This window comes from Sinocyclocheilus rhinocerous, unplaced genomic scaffold (genome assembly GCF_001515625.1).
Source record: "Sinocyclocheilus rhinocerous isolate Xijiao unplaced genomic scaffold, SAMN03320098_v1.1 scaffold594, whole genome shotgun sequence".
Lineage (NCBI taxonomy): Eukaryota > Metazoa > Chordata > Actinopteri > Cypriniformes > Cyprinidae > Sinocyclocheilus > Sinocyclocheilus rhinocerous.
Window position 1 is genome coordinate 2237012 of NW_015645059.1, and position 18115 is coordinate 2255126.

Consider the following 18115-nt stretch of genomic DNA (forward strand, 5'->3'; position numbering starts at 1 on the left):
GTGTCAACTATCCCTGAATACTAAATCTGATTTACTTAATCAAGCCCATATTCATGTGTTTGTCTCACTCACCCACTCTTTCTACATCTCCCAGAAGCTGGATCTGGATTGATGGGTTTACAGTCCCATTTTGCACCAGCCTTCGGAGGATGCATGTATTCACAGGTTGGCTCAGCTGTAGTACCACAGTGCAATTTGTCCTTCTGTAAGAATGGGGGCAGTAGTAGCATTACTTGATATTGAATTTCAATGAGATCATAATTGTTGTGTAGCTTATAGAGTTAGGTTTGACTTACTGGATGTTCTGCTTGGCTTCACATCTAACCTCTGCAGTCTATATTATTGAAAAAGGCATTTTATAATGATGCAGTGTTGGACAACATCAAAGTTCAGCCCTGCCCTGTTCTCTTTTTTTTAACAAATGATACCTACCACAAAGACTATGTCAGTTTGACATGATGTAGTTTTGATTCCTGTTGTTGAAACTCCAGCAGAGCAGGTGCTTTTATGAAAAAGATCTGAAAACTGATTATAGAGGGGGGAAGCATCAGGAATTTTAGAATTTCAAAATGAAAAACCCTTTATTTTATACAATACTCTCTTCTAGTTAATAAAATAATTATTCAATACAAAACTAATTTATTATTATTATTAGGAAAACTGTTATTTATTAATTTTTTAAAATAAAAATGCTCTTACCCAAATTTGAATCTCTCCCTCCGTCATATTAGAGCCTTTCACCTCCACAAGCATCCAGTAGTATGATGCTGTGACGTAAGAAGAGAGATATTATTACACATCCCCAGGAATCACCACTTTTAATCTAAATGATGTCTTCTAAGAATAAAATAGGCTTTGTCTAAAAATGTTTTCTTTCTTACATTCATTAGCGCAGGACTGGGAAAAGTTACACTGTACTGCAAATGGCTCTGAAACAAATGAAAAGACACATCAAAGCATTGAACCATTAGGATTCATTTTATAATGTATAAATTATGTAATATGTGGCAGAATGAGAGAATGAAGGTAAGGAATTTAATTTAATATCCTGTAATTATCACCGAAATAGAAGCCATCTGTCTTTTTCCAAGAAAGAAGAAAAAAGACATAATCAGAACACAGTGATATTAGCCATACCTGTGAATAATACATTGGACGTCATTGTTCGTAGAACCGCTGTCTGATTGGTTACTTGAGTCGCGACAGTTGGTGCAGTGGAAGATCTTTCTGTCGTATGATTGACTGTTGTTTCAAAAGTACCGACTGGATGGCTAGTGTGATTGCTTGAAAGTGACTGGGCAGATGTTGACGTGCTCTGGCTAGTTTGAGCGGTTATGTAAGACATAGGTGAGGCTGGAGTTGGAGGTGACATGTTTAATCCACTAGCGTTTAACATAGTAGTTATGTTATTAACAGCTGAACCAGCTTGAATAGCAGGTGTAATAGTGTTTGATGTGGTAGTTGATGTGAGGGGAATTTGTGTTGGTGCACTGAGAGTCACTGAAGGTTTAGAAGTTGTTGTAGAGAGTCCTGCAGGATTTGATGTGGTTCTGGCTTGTGTGGTTGAAGCAGAGACTGTGTTTAAGACCTGATTCAAAGATTGAAGGTTCTGTCCTGTGGACCGGAACAGGAATCAGTTTCTAGATTCATCACCTTTAAAGCATTACTGCTCAAAGTCAACTAGTTAACTATGTTGACCCATTCAACACCAGTACTACACAAAGTAAATGGCTCACTGACTGAAGGTGATCTGGAACTTTCTACTCCAGCTTTTTATATTCCACAGCATCTTACATTTGTTACTGACCTTGGGTGGTGGATTTCAGTGAACCGGTAATTATTGAAGTCAAAATCAATTGGAGTGGACCTTAGAAAGGGAGGGAAGAGAGGGTGTTGTCATTCAACACAACACTAAACAAATTCCATTAAAAAATGTAAACTGCAAATAGACAGAAAGTACAATGCTTTAACTTTATTTGTATATCTATATCTATATGTTGCTGTGGTGAAGTAGAGATGGAACACTTACTAGATGTCGAGACAAACTCTCGGGTGCTGGCTGAACCTTGGGATGCTGTAAGTGTATAAAATATTAAACTTTAACCTTTAAACCTTAAAATCAAAAATAGATCGGGTTTCTCACAAACACACCTATGCAATTAATTCATTAAGTGAAAGAACAGAACACAAAGTTTACACAGGTAACACCTTTTTATTTGCGGAATTGTAATCTTTCTTGATTAAGATGTTATTGATATGCAGATACAGCTGATTTCTACTCAACTACATCAATTTTTCTCTGCAACCCTGTCCAATTTAACTTCAGACAACAAGATTACCTAACCCATCCGCTATTTAAAACATCTGTTTGCGTCATGCACCGTGCCTGGAACAGGCATGCCTTTTCAGTGCAGCATGCCGTGAGATCGAGGACAAAAAGAAGAGCTACATTCGCAGAGGAGTGGAAATTACATTGACGTTAAAGATAAGCACTGTCATGAGAAGTATTGATTCCTGGAAACTATCCTAATTTCTAAGTAAATGATGCCTTCTGATATTAAATTGTTACTATTTAATGTGGAGGTTTGGTTACAGACTTTCTGTTTAGAGGTTTATTAGATATTTCATTTTCTTGATATTTCATTCAGATATTTCGTTCATTTCTGCTCCTTTGTGCCCTGTTTAGATTGTCCAAGCAGCTGTTTTAAATGTGATGGAAATGTACACACTGTTAAGCTCCAAAAGGACAAAAATAATAACTCCAAATCTTCCAAAATCTTCTAAAGCTTTATAATACCTTTGCTTGTGGGGAACACTGAAATTCATTTGCTGAAAATCCTGTCATAGCTCTCAAATCTTTGTGCACATTCAATTCAGAACATTCAGTTGTGCCATGTTGTAACTGGTCATGAGAAAGCAGCTTGGACATTCTGTAAAATATCTTCTTTTGTGTTCCTTAGGAATAAGCGTGTTCTAATAAACTGTCCTGTAGTCTTTGTATCCTTCTTTATAGTGAATTGGTTTCTTCTGACAGTTATGTAATTCATGGGTTTTCAAACCATTGCTGGACCTGGAGACTCCGCTCCAGTGCATTTTGCCCTTATTTAAAACAGCTGAATTATTAGATTTCTCCATGACCAGGAAACTTAAAAAATGTGCCTTGCTGGGAAGCCCCAGGAACAGTTTGAAAACCCCTAATTTAAATTAACTGACTCTCTGGTTAAATTAAGAAACTCTCTGATTCCTTTTTATAGGAAATATTTATTTAAATGCTTATAGTTTGGGACATAACTTCCCCAAGACATTTACCCACCACCACACTACAATAATAATCAGTGAAGTGAATTCACACTTGCACTGCACTTACTGGATGGGGCTGAAGTACCGTCTGCACTGCGTTTCATACGCAGATGCCCTAGACCTAAAATATGAAATATAGAAATAGAATTGGCATGCACAAATGATAGAAAGACAAGAGTGTTGTTACTACTGCCCTTCTTGTACCCTGCATCAACATCTGATCTGATCATTGCAATCAAGACATCCCAGGTTTTCATCCATCTGGATGTGTTTTGAAATGTTTCAAATATCCTTGTAATATATAATTGATTTGACTTCATAATTTCCTGTGGAGGAGAAAAGGCATGTCTTATATAGTGAACTCATTTATGTCTAGAAACGAAAAGCCAGATTTAATCTGACGTATATGGGATGCATCTTTTAACTGATTTTTCTTTTTTTTTTTAAAACTGTAGACATGTATAATTTTAACCATTATAGGTTGAGCAATTACTTTTAGATTAAACATTACAAAGACTTCTTTGGAATAAAAGTGCGGCGACATTTATTGTTGTTAATCAAATTTTCATATGCAAAACCCAGTCAATTAAAAAGGGATCTGGAATTTCACTTGAGTTTTAACGATTTTTCACAAAAGATGGTCAGATGATAATTACCTTCTGATGCAGGGAACAGGCAAGGCTATTGACTCCCCTGTTGGAAAATCCATATTAAGCCAGTAACTGTGTGCTGGAACATGATAACTGGCTTCTAGCTGGTTCAAAATGGTCATTAGCCTGTCCTAGCTATAGTCATTAGGTGGTCTAAATTGGTCATTAACTGGTTCAAGCTGGTAATTAGCTGGTGCTTGTTCATCATTAGCTGGTTCTAGCTAGTCTTTATGTGATCCAAGCTGGTAATTTGGTGGCCATAGCTAGTCGTTAGGTAGTCCAACTTGTTCATTATCTGATCCTGGTTATTTATTATTCAAGCTTCTCATTAGCTACAAGTACATGGAGGTGGCTTTCATGGACCAGCAACAAACTGGTTACCAGCTGGTCATACTAGCTTAAGGTGGTCAAACTAGTTTTTGGAATATGGGGATTAGTCAACCAGCTTTAATGACCACCTTAGACCAGCTAGAAACCAGCTACCATGTTCCAAAATACAGCTACCAGCTAAAGCTGGATTTTCCAACAAGATCGTTATTTTATCTAGAAATAATACATGCATGAAAGTGAGTTTTCTTGAGAAGTTAAATTAGTGAAATCATGCAACATTAAAACATGCACCCGACCAATCCACATGCTGGTCTTTACAAGCAAGACGTCTGCTTGGTTGGTTCAGTCAGCAACATTCTAAGCTTTAAATAGCTTTGAAGATGCTACAAAAAAGTACTCTGCATACTTTTAGTTCAGAGCGAGAAAGGGCTTCAGGCTGTTTATGGTTTGTCGAGTTGATCTGACGCTGGATTATACACAGTCATTAGGCAAATTATCACTGCTATTTTCAGCCCGCCTCTCTTATCAACCGGTTAAACAGGCTTCCCTTTTGTGAATCTCTGTACTCACCACATTGCAACATATAATCTTGTACTCTTGCCTGGGCACGTGTGACGGCCCAAAGTCGTGAGTCCCAGCCAATCACCGTCCCGTCCTCGCAGGCTCTGTGCTCTCCAACATCGTCCCATATGCGGAACAGGTAGAGCTCCACGGTGGCCATTTTCGCCCCAGGGGAGGCTTCGTTTGGTTGGCAACCCAGCAGAAGACGCCCTGAAGGAGGGATTGCTCGGGCAATGGCGGTCCGCTGGTATACTTCTGAGTTGCCACCTATCGTCAGGCTGAAGCTTTTGCGAGGGGCGTCCCACCGTAGACATATGTGGTACCAGTGATGAGTGGTCAGCTGGACAGGGAACTGGTGGCGTACACCCAACAGCCAGGCGTACAGGTTGTTTGCATCCCCCTGCAGGGCAAGTTCATACCGGGGTGCAGGGGCCGAGACATAGCTAAATGCTGTCCACTCACCTGGGGAAAGGACCTGTACGTCCACGCATACCGTGGTTTGAAAGAGCACAGGCATACGCTCCTTCTCCTGTAAGGTCCAGTGGTCATCACACCCTTGCAGGACAGCCTTAGCATCAGATATAAAGAAGCCATCCACTGGGGAGAGAGAGAAAGATAAAAGATTTTTCACAATTTTTCTCCTTATATAAGAAATTTTAATGACGTCTGTATATAACAGGGCCAGTGTATGTTTTAGTCTATTGGCCAAGGCTGATTTTAACTAAACCCTTAAATTTATGATCGGGTAATATTCCTGTGTCCCCCTCTCTCATAGTTACAAGGTGTGAGTAGATAGGTCTCATCATTTTGAGGTAAATGTGTTCAAAATTCTGAAAAAGCTGTGTGTAACTTTAAGGAACGTCTCAACCGAACACCTTTTTTCTGCAATTAAGCACACTTTTTTGGGAGTTATTACATAACATTTAGTTTTTATATGTATACCACTGTTCAGAACTGTGCTAGCAAACCATGTGCTGATTAGCATCTTTGAGCTAGGTTCAAAAGTATCTAAAATTACATCTTTGTTTTTTTTTTAGGTGTTATCCCATAGAATTGTCATATTACATAACATTTAGTTTTTATATGTATACCACTGTTCAGAACTGTGCTAGCAAACCATGTGCTGATTAGCATCTTTGAGCTAGGTTCAAAAGTATCTAAAATTACATCTTTGTTTTTTTTTTAGGTGTTATCCCATAGAATTGTCATTACCGAAACATGTCATCATTGTTTCGGTAGTGACAAAAGGGAACAGTGTATATTCAAACTAATGAATCCTTAACTTGAAATCAGTATTATCAACTTTTTGCCTTTTATAAAGAAAAATTTGATTCAAAATACAACAAATCTCATAAATTGCACTTGAAATATTGTTAAAAATTTAATTATGGATTTACCTCCATAATAATATATTTACAATCTAGATGTAAGCAAAATCTTAATAGGTCAAAATAACCCTTCTAATTAAATTATTATTATTGTGTTTCGGTAGTGACAAATTTGGGGAGATGACAAATATTCCAAAACTTTCTGAAAATACAATATGAGAATTCAATACGTTTCCAACTCTGACTTTGGACCAGTTCTGTAGAATGGCCCATATAAAAACCAGTAAATTATAGTGAAATGACCTCACATTATTTCTTATTTCTAAATATAAATAAAATAAAATGTTTCTTTAGGCCAGAGACTTTTTATTCAATGTAAATAGGAATTTAGATTCTTTATGCCTTTTTTTATATTTGTGAAAGTTATATTTTACATTTAATTTTTTAAAAGTTGACCAAAGGCATGTATAATTTCTTTATTTCAATGATTTATATCAGGCCTACATTTGTTAAATTATTATGGGATAAGAAAGATTGTTTATTAACTGAGATTGTTAATTGTTTTATAAAAACAATAAAATAAAAGACTCGCAAAATATAAAATATCAGCCAATATATCAGTTATTATTTTCATATAAATAATTATTTTGTTATTGTGTTGGCCAAAATTTCCTTTTCGGTATTTCCCAGAAAATAACAATGTACATAGCCAAAAAAAAAAAAAAACTTGAATTCTTGATGTCTTGGTGACATCACCTGAATTCCAAAGATTTCTTTGGAATAAAGGTGCAGTGATATTTACAGTCATTCAACAATTTTGTGGGCAAAATCCATTCTTTTCAATTGGAATGCATGCGATCTGGAATTTTGCTTGAGGGTGAATGATTTCCCAGCACAGATTTCGGAGCGAGTTGGTCACAGATTCGCCCTGTTGACCAACAGAAAGCTGCTTGATTACAAAGGGACTTCATATATCACTACATTATTGACAATTTAAAAATGGACCTTTTTTGCCCGCATAATTTTACAGAAATTTAGACACCACACCTGAAACTGCACTATAATTCTTTCACAATAAGACCCAAAGCATATATTAAGAAAGTATATGGGGTCAATTTTGAATTCATGTAGACTTTATCCTAGTTATTTAAAAAAAAAAAAAGGTTAGCATCACCCAGTCTTCTGTCAAAGGCTATGATTGTCTGTATGGCCACTGACATTTACTAGACAATAACCTATTAACAACTTTGACTGCAAATTTATAAGGACACTGTACCCTTTGGTCTTTTAAAGACACCAAAAATGATTCTGCTCTGTTAAATTTTCACAAAACTTGCACACCTTCACATTAACTTTTAACTCTAATCCCCTCTGACCTGCCCAGTTTACCACTTCCCCACGAGTTGTCAGTTTCATAATGCTTCTGTTTGATGCTTTGACAAGCACACAACCAGATAAAACAGGCTGGCCCAGATTTGGCCTGAAAGGAACAACTTGACAGCCAAATGTTGACTGATATTATGTGTGTGTGCTAGTCTAACATACCATGAATACTTCTGAAGGTGTGACGTACACCTGACTATGTCTAAATAAAACTCATGACTAGCTGCTAATTCTGAACCAGCATTTACCCGATCTTAGTAGACACCATATTTAAATATGATGTATGTTCTAGGAGGTCACATCTAAGTTGTTTGTCTACTGGAGACTTTTTAAGACTTTTTTTTCAATGTTCTTTCATCTACACACAACTGAATCAATCCCTCACAGCCTTGTTTTCATTTGTGTAAAATAAAATATGGTGTCTGCACTGTCTGTTCTTTAAAACACCAATGCTACGAAATCCTGTATTTTATTTTTAGTTGCAAAAATGTATTTAAAAATATGGCTCTGAACAATGATTATGAATGATATAAATAGCTTCATTGTAGTTAGCTTCAAAAGGTTAGCTTGACAAAAAGTGTATAGCTTGACAATCTAGTTTTAAAGTTGCTTCTCCAACTCTGTCATCCATCACTGCATAAACATTTCACACCAGTTTTTCAGTCGTTTTTTTCTTTCATTCTCTTTTTCTCTCAAATGCCTGCTTATCTTCTAAGGTTTCCAGCGTAACTGGGGAGGTTCTTCCCATTTAGTGTGCCTCTGCACTATTCTACTCCATTTTATAGTTTAAGCATTGTGATTAGAGTGCTCATGCAGTAAAGCGTAGTGTACTGCGGGGTACCCTTATGATGCATTTGTTCCAGCTTGACTGCATAGCGGAAAGGGGAGAGAACTTAACTGGAAGCAAATGTGTAATAAAAAATTGTCAAGCATTCTATATGGAAAAAAAAAACTATTCTAAAATGAATACAATGGATTGCAGAATACACTACCATTAATTTTTTTTAAATGTTTTTGAAAGAAGTCTCTTTTTTTCTTTAAGGCTGCATTTATTTAATAAAAAATGTAGTAAAAACAGGAATATTGTGAAATATTCTTATAATTTAAAATAACTGTTTTCAATGGAAGCCGTTTCCACCATGGGATAAAAAAATAAAAAAGGTAATTGTTGACTTTTTAATCTCACAATTTGGATTTGAAAAATTTCAGAATTGCAAGAAATAAACTTTTTGGCTTGCAATTTTGAGCTTGCATCTCACAATTCTGAGTTCATATCTCGCAACTGTGACTTTTTTTCTCTGAATTCAAACTTTATATCTCACAATTGTGTTTTTATTTACGCTAAAAAAAGAACAAAGAAAATAACTGCAACTTTTTTATCTCACAATTCTGACTTTTTTCTCACAATTGCGAGTTCATATCTCACTGCAAGTTAACATCTCACAATTCTGCATGTGTCTTTACAGTCGATGAGTTTAATGGGTCTAATGGGTTTAATCCCTTTATCTTCACTGTGATCATTACTAATTAATTCATTAAGGCTAGGACAATCATGCTGCGGGCTACTGGACTCCTCCAAATTATCTCATCCATTCTGTCTCTCGCTCTGCTCCAGCTAGATGCCCTCTGGGTGTGTGAATTCTCCTGGTATTACTAGTATTTATTATTAAATTCAATCTAAAACTTGATCAGATTTCATAATGCCATTAAAAAATGTTCCCCCTAAAAATGTTATGCGTTGGTCTACTGCATAGAGTGACTCTTCTACACAGCTGACTCAGTCCCTCCTGTTTGCAATTTACAGCCTCCTTCCATTCTTATTAATCGTTTTACTACTTGAAGGACTTTTATAGACTCGTACGGGAGTGCTGGCAAGCAATTAAGCAAATGCTGTCTTATGAGGATTTCTGGACTTGTTCATTTTTCAGGCTCTCTCTACTCTGTACTTTGCTCATATATAAATTGAAAGAGAAACAGTGCACACAGATATATAATAATTTTTCATGTCATCTGTTTCAGTTTTGCTCACCCATAAATGGCATGTAAAAGTGTAAATAGCACAAGTTTAGACTTTAGTCTCACAAGTCCTTCTGTTTTTCTATGTGTTTTATAACAAATAAAGTTTGGTAAAATAGTAGTATACTGTACTAACCTTGAGGCAAGAGGTGAACCCAAAGACAGAGGAGCCAGACCAAGTGATGTGCAGACTTCTTGTATCGTCCACTCAGGTGCTTGCTGTGCTTGTAAAGCATCCTTCAAAGAAAAACAAAGGAACTCTTTTGTTCAAAAAAAGTGTTTTCATCAATACAATAACAGGGTGTAACTGAGAGAAGGTCATTACTTCTACAATGCTCTTTCAGTTTGTCATTCAACATGAAATTAAAATTGACCCTGTTTACATTCTGAATGCACATTTATGGCTTTATACCTGTCCGTGGAGTCTTTTATCAAAATAATAACAATTTACATAGTAACTTAAATCATTTCTTTTTCAGTTGACGTCACAAATCTTTTTTTCAACCCCTCCTCTCCAACTAACTTGTAATGCTTATGTAATACCCACTTTTCACAATTCAATCAATTCCTGATTAATAAAATAAGATTACATGTATATGTTTGCCTAGGTTCTGCATATTCTATATTGCTTTGTTCCATTTCTAGTACCAGTATGTTTGCTTTTTTAATGCCATTGTGTGAATAATTAATTCCACCAAACAAACAAACAAATACCCACGGTAAGCCGCATAATTTGACTCTATCTCTTGAATAGTATGGACAGAAAGACTTATAATAAAAAACAATGCCCATTGTGCTTTTGGTAACAATAAGGAAGTGTACATTTGTACATTTCTTTAAAGGTTAGCCGCAAACAGATATTGATCCTGGTCATTAGAGGTCATTAGAAGTCCATGGTGACTCTCTATAAAAGGGGATAAAAGCCCAACTTGATTTAAAGATGGAAAGGACAGGAAACGTTAAATGTCTACGGATGGTTTACAGTAATAAGACAGACTGAGATGGCTTTGGTACTGAGAGTGATTGAATGGCTGTGTGGGGATGTTTGAATAAAACTCTGATGAAATGCTCCTGGTTTACTGTCTGGACAAAAGCAGACAGGCATTACTAACTGTGCGAGAGGCAGTAATTCTGTCTAATGTAAAGTGGCAGTCAACTTACTGCAGTCTCTTTCATCAAATCTGTCTGGCTGTTTATTCATTCAGCCACTCACACAATCTATCTTGTTCTCTTCCTCTACCTTTTCTTTCTCTTTCTATAATAGACTTAATTTTCAACAGGGTCTAATATATCTGGATATGCATTAGCACTTCGGTTTGTTGCTGCATACAGCCAAGGAATTAATATGCATTTATTCTTAATACATGGCTTTTTTTGAGTGGCTGTCAATAGTAAAACATCATTTTTTCCCACATAACGATGTAGTTATGGCACACACCAACTAAACAGACTGTTTTCTGATTTTGCTAAGCTATTGTGTAAATCTGTTTTGACAATTTGTTGAACATTTTGTCATTATATTCTACTGTATACAGAAATCAGCTCAAAAAGGCAGAGGATAAGAGGTTGTACCATGTGCTCATTTAGCAATCACTTGCATTCTGTAATTGTGATAACAACATCACAACCTGAGCCCAATTATAACACATTTCTCAACATGAAAACAATAATCAGCTCTAGTGTTCACACTCCAATTAGAATCTCAGGATGTATAAAAGGCCCACAGGTGAGGTAATTTGCATTGGAACAATGAAACTGAACAACAAAGAGAAGTACAAGCTAAATAGTATAATATCTATCTATCTATCTATCTATCTATCTATCTATCTATCTATCTATCTATATTCTTCTGCTTTTGAATTATTTATACTGCAAATTTTTCTAGTGTTTGAGAACTTAATTGATATCTATGGGCAAAATCTATGCATTAGGAGCTGTTGGGAAAACGTAATGGTTATCTGTTTTTGCCTCAGTTTTTTTTTTTCTTTTGTGGCGAGGGATGTTGTAACATATCTTTAATTCCATTCATTGCTGTTCACAAGTATCAGGATTCTCAGAGGTGTTGTTATGCTGATTTATGATGACCAAAGGCACTAACTTGCAAACCTTTTTAACTTAGCAGGTGCCTCACAGTCATGGAAAGTCTGGAAATATCAGTCTGTTGTAAAATAGTGATTCCTAGGCCTGGAGAAGTCATGGAAGTTTCTGTGTTGAATATATTTGTAAGGAAATTTGTCTGGTAATGCTTCAGTCTAAATATTTTTTTTAGCTTTCTTAGGTACTCATATTCCTTAATGTCATGGAAATGTTTTATTACATTCTAGTGTACTTTATTTGCATAGACACTAAAATGAATTTGTTATAGGCCTACTCATATATCCCTTTGTTTAGACGAACAAAGGGAAGGCTTGTAGATTTATCAGTATCAATGCTGTAACTTGTTGTCAAGAATTCTAGGAAAAGCAATGCAAACAAGTATTTTGAAAACCACAGTACACTTCCTCCATCACGTGTTATGTTCATGTTGAATTAGAGAGTGGTTACCTACAGGTTTAGTATATATCATTGTTTTATCTTTGGAAATCTAGACGTAAAAACAAATCAGATTGAGAAGGCTGTTGGCCAAAGCAGTCAAATTAATACAGTGTGTTATTGTGGTTTCTGGAATGCAAGCAGGTTGGACAACCTTTAAATGTGCTGTTAATCTCCAGCCATCTATTTCTTTCTTCACAGTCAGTTGATAGAAAAACTGAAGAAAAAAAAAATATATATAATTTTTATATAATTTTATTTTATGTATTTTTTTGTAATTTCCTGTCATTCTCGGCGGTACTGAGAGCCAAGATAAATATGCCATCAAATTCCATTCATAGCTAAAAACCTGTCTGTCTGTGCACAACTGTATATCATAGGTCATGCAACTTTTCAGTTTTCTCACCATTTCCAAATTTTTTATTTATTTTCTTGTATTCTCCCAATTAATACGAGCCTATAGAGGCTGCAAAGAACAACATATAAAAATAGCAAAATGTTGTTTAGATGTTGCTTATTTTAGATGGAACACGTCACATCGCTGAACCTGTCAATCAATCTATCACGACGTGATAGCTTTCTACTTTCCTACTGACTTCACGACTTCGTTTTGTGCTTAAACTTTATAAGCAGCATTTCTGTGTTTTAAAATATCAACAAATACAGTCATTTTTCTTGTCTGCCTTGTGTAATACAGCTGTCTGGATTTGTTCGTGAAGTCTCACCTGGTGTCGTCGCCCGTGATGAGCCTGAAGTCATCCTAAATTTGCGGCTCTTTCACCGCTCTTAACTCCATCCAAACTGCTCCACGTGAAATAAATCCTGGTGCTGGTCGACGTGTGGTTCAGTTTTCAACTGTCACGAATTAACAGGTAACTAAAAATAAGAAAGCGACGCAGTTTCAAAACATGAAAAAGTTGAAAAGACAGTTCTTGGGGTTGAAAAAATGTTGTGACACTCCCATTATTGTGAGAACTTCGTGTTTCCAATAAGAGGATGGCACGCCTTCCTCTATTCTACACTTGGTGACTTTTCAGTCAGCAATACTGACGTTTTCCTTTGTCATATACAATTTAGTTATGATATTATCAATCTCTTCTGGAGTCTGATGACTGATATTGTTGCTGAAGTGTTTGCACTTTATATTATTAAGGCTTAAAATATAATCCTAATGGGTTGTTTTCTGAGTCCCCTGACAGTATTAATTATAGGGTATGAATGAAATAATGAGATAAAGTGATAAGTACTTGAAAAGCACTCTTACTGTCTTTTACCATGGTTACTTAATGAAAGTGATCTGGTGGCAACTGGTTCTTTCAGGCACAGCGGGGACCAGGATGTGGACTCAGACATTTCCTGGACCCTTGGCAGCCTGTCAGTGGAGGTAAAGCATGCCCATCTGTGCATGCCTTGTGTCAGCCCTTCAGGGTTCTTCTTGCTCTTTCTCAGGGGTCAGACACCCTGGCTGTTTTCAGGATTGCTTATTGAGAGCGGTGCTAACGTCACACAGACAGCTCAAATATTCCATGACTTAGCAGGTGCCTTTGTATAGTATGCCTTTCACCTGACTATGTGAAATGCGTCAGATGTAAAGACAGACAGGTATTTTTTTGTAAGCAGGAGAAAGTTTATGTTCTCCTGTTAGTTCATTAGTGTAAGTGATAGTTCATCTAAAAATAGAAACTTTGTCGTTGTTTTCTATGTTATGATATTCTTTCAGAGAAATCCAGAAAAGGAGATGTTATGCGGAATGTTCCTGCTGCTCTTTTCCATACAATGGAAGTGAATGTTGACTAGGAGCTGTACAGCTCTAAATTTGAAAAAAAAAAAAAAATTGTCTTTGAAGTAGTCTGTGTGACTCTTGTAATCATCTGAAGCCATATGACAGCTTTATTTGAAGAAAATAACAATTTGTTGTTATGAAATTAGGTTATGAGATCCAATAAGTATGTTAACATGCAGTAAATTTCTTCAGTTGAATGGATCCAATCCAATTGCAGATTCTGAAAGTTCAGTTTATTTTAAATGCACCCTAAACTTTGCAAACATATTCATATTTGTTTATATAGTACATGTGAATTACATGTATGCACATCTTCAAAGCTAGATAAAGCCACCGTGAGTATTGTCATTTTGCCTTGATGACATATCCAAAAAGGAAGCTGACATATATGTCAGAAGAGCTTTTAGCAATTATTAATAAATATTTAGTCTCCTCCACTGACCAGTTTGTAAGATGTAAATAAATAAATGCACATTTGTTAGACTTAAAACATATTTAATCACTTGCTGTGCATGTGTGCAAGGTATTTTTGAATTCAATTAGTCAGATTCAAACATTTACATGCTTAATTTTTTCCTGATTTGATTATTAGGTCTACACCACCCCTTCCAATCCGATCTAAATTTCATTCAGACTGAGCTCCATCGGATCGATTGCTATGTTTACATGATGACTTTTTGGTCTGATTCAGACATCAATACTAACAGATTATTTGGTTGCATGTAAATGTAGATAGTGAGACCAATGTGTTTTTGTATGGCTTTAGACAACTTGAAATATAGTGTGTGAGTTCTATGGTCCCCTTCCATAATGCTTTTGGTCATTTTTGAAGCTTGCCAATGGTCACCATTTAATTTAATTTTATTTAAAAGAGCAGTATGAACAGCATTTTTGTATTCCATGGAAGCAAGTATTACTGTTTTTTCAACAATATGAGGATGAATAAATGATGACACAGCTTTAATTTTGGATGAACTACTCCTTTAAATATTACATATTTATATGTGAATAGGGTGTGATATGGGTTGGTAGAAAAAGGAACTTGAAAATATAGGAAACATGGTGTTTATGGCTTGGTGGGTGAAAGTGACAGAGAAAAATGATGTACGGAGGAGCACAGACCGGTTTAACATCTTTCTCCCCCTCAACTCTCTTGTTAGCCTCTCTGTAGCAGATCTCTCTCTCTCACACACACACACAAACAAAGACACCTGTGAAAATGGCCCTCACACTTACAGCAGATCATCTTTTCTATTATGCAGGGTGTGGATCCCTGGGGCCCCTTTATCTCTTTTTCCTCTTTTTTTTGTCAAGTTGTGAAATAAGCTTATTACTGTATGTTGTTGTGTATAAGTTTAAACTGTCAAGTTTGTTTTTATTGTCAAATCATATATATATATATATATATATATAGCAAAGCATTAGCTTTTGTGTGACTTATATACTATTAGTATTTATTGATATTTTGAGTTGGTTTTATTTGTATATTTTTAGTTTTCATTTTTAAGTTTTTCATTTTGTGTGTTCTAATTTTAGTATTTTTAGTAAACTTATTTGTTTTAGTTTATTTCACATTCAGTTCAATTACTGAAAACAATTTTAACAGTTTTAGTTAACAATAACAACTTGAATATTTCTAAGTATATATTTTTATATTTAAACATTTTCAAAATCCTAAAACATTGTTTTTTTTCAGGTTTAAATTTGGACCCCACTGTAAGTAGGAAATGATCAACAAAAGTGTGAGTATTGAATAATGTCTTCTTTTATGACTTCCTCCTGATGGAAATTAGCTTTTCAGTAGACTGAGTTTCTATGGTTACGGATCACACCTGAAAAAAATGCTGAATCAAAAAGAGTACTGATGCACTTCTATTTTTTCGCACCTCTGTATATTGAACCACTCTGTGGTTGAGTTTATTTGCACATAACCATTTATTTTTGTATACATATAACCAGCCTATTAGAATATATGGTGGCTGTTCCTCTTTTCCGATGAATTCTGTAAGCAGTGGTTGCAATTCATCTGAATTGTATTGTGAAAAACTGACATGGACAAAACAGTATTAGGTTACTTTAGTGAGGAGGCACACCCTTGGTGTCTTCTTCTGTAATCTCTGCTTATGATCAGTCTCTGTGGTGCTGATTAGATCCCACCCAGAGCCAACCAAGACTGAGTTTGGGTATGCCACAGCATCTGCGTGACTGCCAGTGGCATTAGACAATGTGTCATGTGAAAGTCAATACTCTTTGTGTAACGTTTGTTTCAAAGAAGGGAAAACTCCCCTATTCTTGTGCCTTTTGGCGCATACACTCACACTGTCGTACTGCTGTTCATATGGCTCTTGTTGCTGTAGTAATGAACCCTTTACTAATGGTAATGACAGCCTTGCAATTTTCACAGCTCTCTACGCTAAAGAAGTCCTCTGAGAATCTGAGCGCTCTCAATGTGTTGAGGCTGTTGGTAATGTCACACTGTGGGAGTCGTTCCCAATTATGTTTCCATACTCGCTCTCCTTGTGTGTTGGTTCCTCTGGTTATACTGTAACACTATTAACCCTCATATATGGCATTGTACTTCATGCTTAATTTCATGCACTTCTTTCCACCAATTAACAATGTCTACAACATTGTTATGTAATGGCACTGCACACTAGATGGCAGCATGCTTCAAAACTGAAAACAGAGTGGAATAGTTTATCCTATTTACTGTTAATGCTTAATTTAATAAGGATTTGTAATAACACAAACAAATGATGCAACATTGCTCTCTTTTTGTTTCACCCTCTTTTATTTTTATACTTCTGAAATTCATAGAAACAGATAAAAAACATCTCCAGAGGCATATCAGTCAGGTAGAATGCATGGACTCTAGGCTAAATTTGTGTGTGTGTGCGCGTGCGTGTGTGCAAACCAGTGTGGGTGTATAATATATACCTTTTTCCCCTCATTCTTCCCACTGGCTTTGACATCTTCAAAGGGCCTTGTGCCAATACTGCTTCATAGCAATCATATTTGGACTGAATAAATTAGTGGAGGTGTTGTACAAACGAAATGAAAGGATGTAAGCCTGAGTGAATCTCTATGAAAGCAGAGATATGTGAAGGGCTTTGCATTGAATGTTCAAATCCAGCAGTTTTGACAGACAGGGAGGACAAATAAGAGATTGTAAAGAACATGAACTTTTAAGCTTCATTTATAAAACGAAGATCGTCCTAGGTCCATGATATTTCTCTTAAAGGGTACATGCTTTCAAGTACTGTCAAGTACATAGACATAACTTAACCATTTTACCCACATAAAACCAAGCTGATTCCTACTAAATGAAAGCTGTCCAACTAGATAGATAGATAGATAGATAGATAGATAGATTTTTACAGCACTGTTCTGAGATCAGACAGAACTGTCTGAGTGCTTCACTGAGATCAGCAACAGCTGAGATCAGTAAAAGCTGCAGTTGGGTTGCTGGTCTGAGATCACTCAGAGATGTTAGAACACTTTAATTAAATTGTTGAGAGAATCTTTCAGAGCACTCAGATTAGTCGGAAAGAGTATTGAGTACTGGCTACTTCATTGAGATGAATAAGATCAGCTGTGAGAGGCTCTAGCAACTGTAAATAAATATGGGCTGATTTAATTAGCCGTATAGGTGTATATCTTCATGTGTATATCTCATCACGATGCTTGTGGGCTGTGCAGTGATTCAGAAATGCTACTTAGGAGGAGATTGGAGTAGGTGAGGACCATCAGTCAAGTAGTGGGGGAATGATAAAAAAAAAGCCTATTTTACAGCTGCCACATTAAGTGTGTGTGCAAATGTATCCAATCATGTGCATGTCTAAGTGTCTTTTTCCCTTTCTTGTCCTTGATATGATTATCTGTAGCTATGCATTCAGCAATATTTCACAAGCTGCAACATAACCTTTCTATTATGCCAGAGTCATCATAAATATCAATGTCACAGTCCACATGTGTGCTTGAGAAAGGGGACTTGAAAAAACCCTATGCCCCAACCCCCGCCCCAGCTGCCTTAAAGCACTAATCCCTGCACAAAAACAGTAAGAGTCGGGAGCTAAAGGGGATGCTATTTTACCTCATTATTGATTTGATATCAATTGCTTTTGGGACTGAGGAGAATTTGAAAAGTAAGTGGATTTGATTGGCCAGATGCTCCTTTCCTATGCTCTCTTTCTGCTCTAGGTCTCTGTATATATTTTTTTCAAGCCTCTCAT

The 18115-nt window shown here is 36.1% G+C and overlaps 1 protein-coding gene across 1 annotated transcript; it reads right to left on the reverse strand.

Annotated features, from left to right (window-relative positions):
• Positions 1-64: 64 nt before the first annotated feature.
• On the reverse strand, positions 65-12929 carry LOC107705187 (adhesion G-protein coupled receptor G4-like). Its single transcript, XM_016508367.1, has 12 exons — positions 12826-12929; positions 9705-9805; positions 4851-5438; positions 3368-3421; positions 2030-2074; positions 1808-1867; positions 1138-1614; positions 882-929; positions 700-767; positions 433-525; positions 297-334; positions 65-203 (listed from the first exon to the last, which is right to left on the reverse strand). Exons 2-12 carry the CDS (start codon positions 9802-9804, stop codon positions 65-67), a joined length of 1710 nt encoding a protein of 569 aa, XP_016363853.1. The 5' UTR covers position 9805; positions 12826-12929.
• Between the last annotated feature and the right edge of the window lie 5186 nt (positions 12930-18115).

Coding starts and splice junctions, on each gene's coding strand:
- LOC107705187 (XM_016508367.1), bottom strand. CDS start 9,804: ATGCTTTACAAGCACAGCAAGCACCTGAGTGGACGATACAAGAAGTCT. Junction 2,075..3,367: donor CGGTACTTCAGCCCCATCCA/GTAAGTGCAGTG, acceptor ATACACTTACAG/CATCCCAAGGTTCAGCCAGC. Junction 204..296: donor GAAGCCAAGCAGAACATCCA/GTAAGTCAAACC, acceptor CCATTCTTACAG/AAGGACAAATTGCACTGTGG.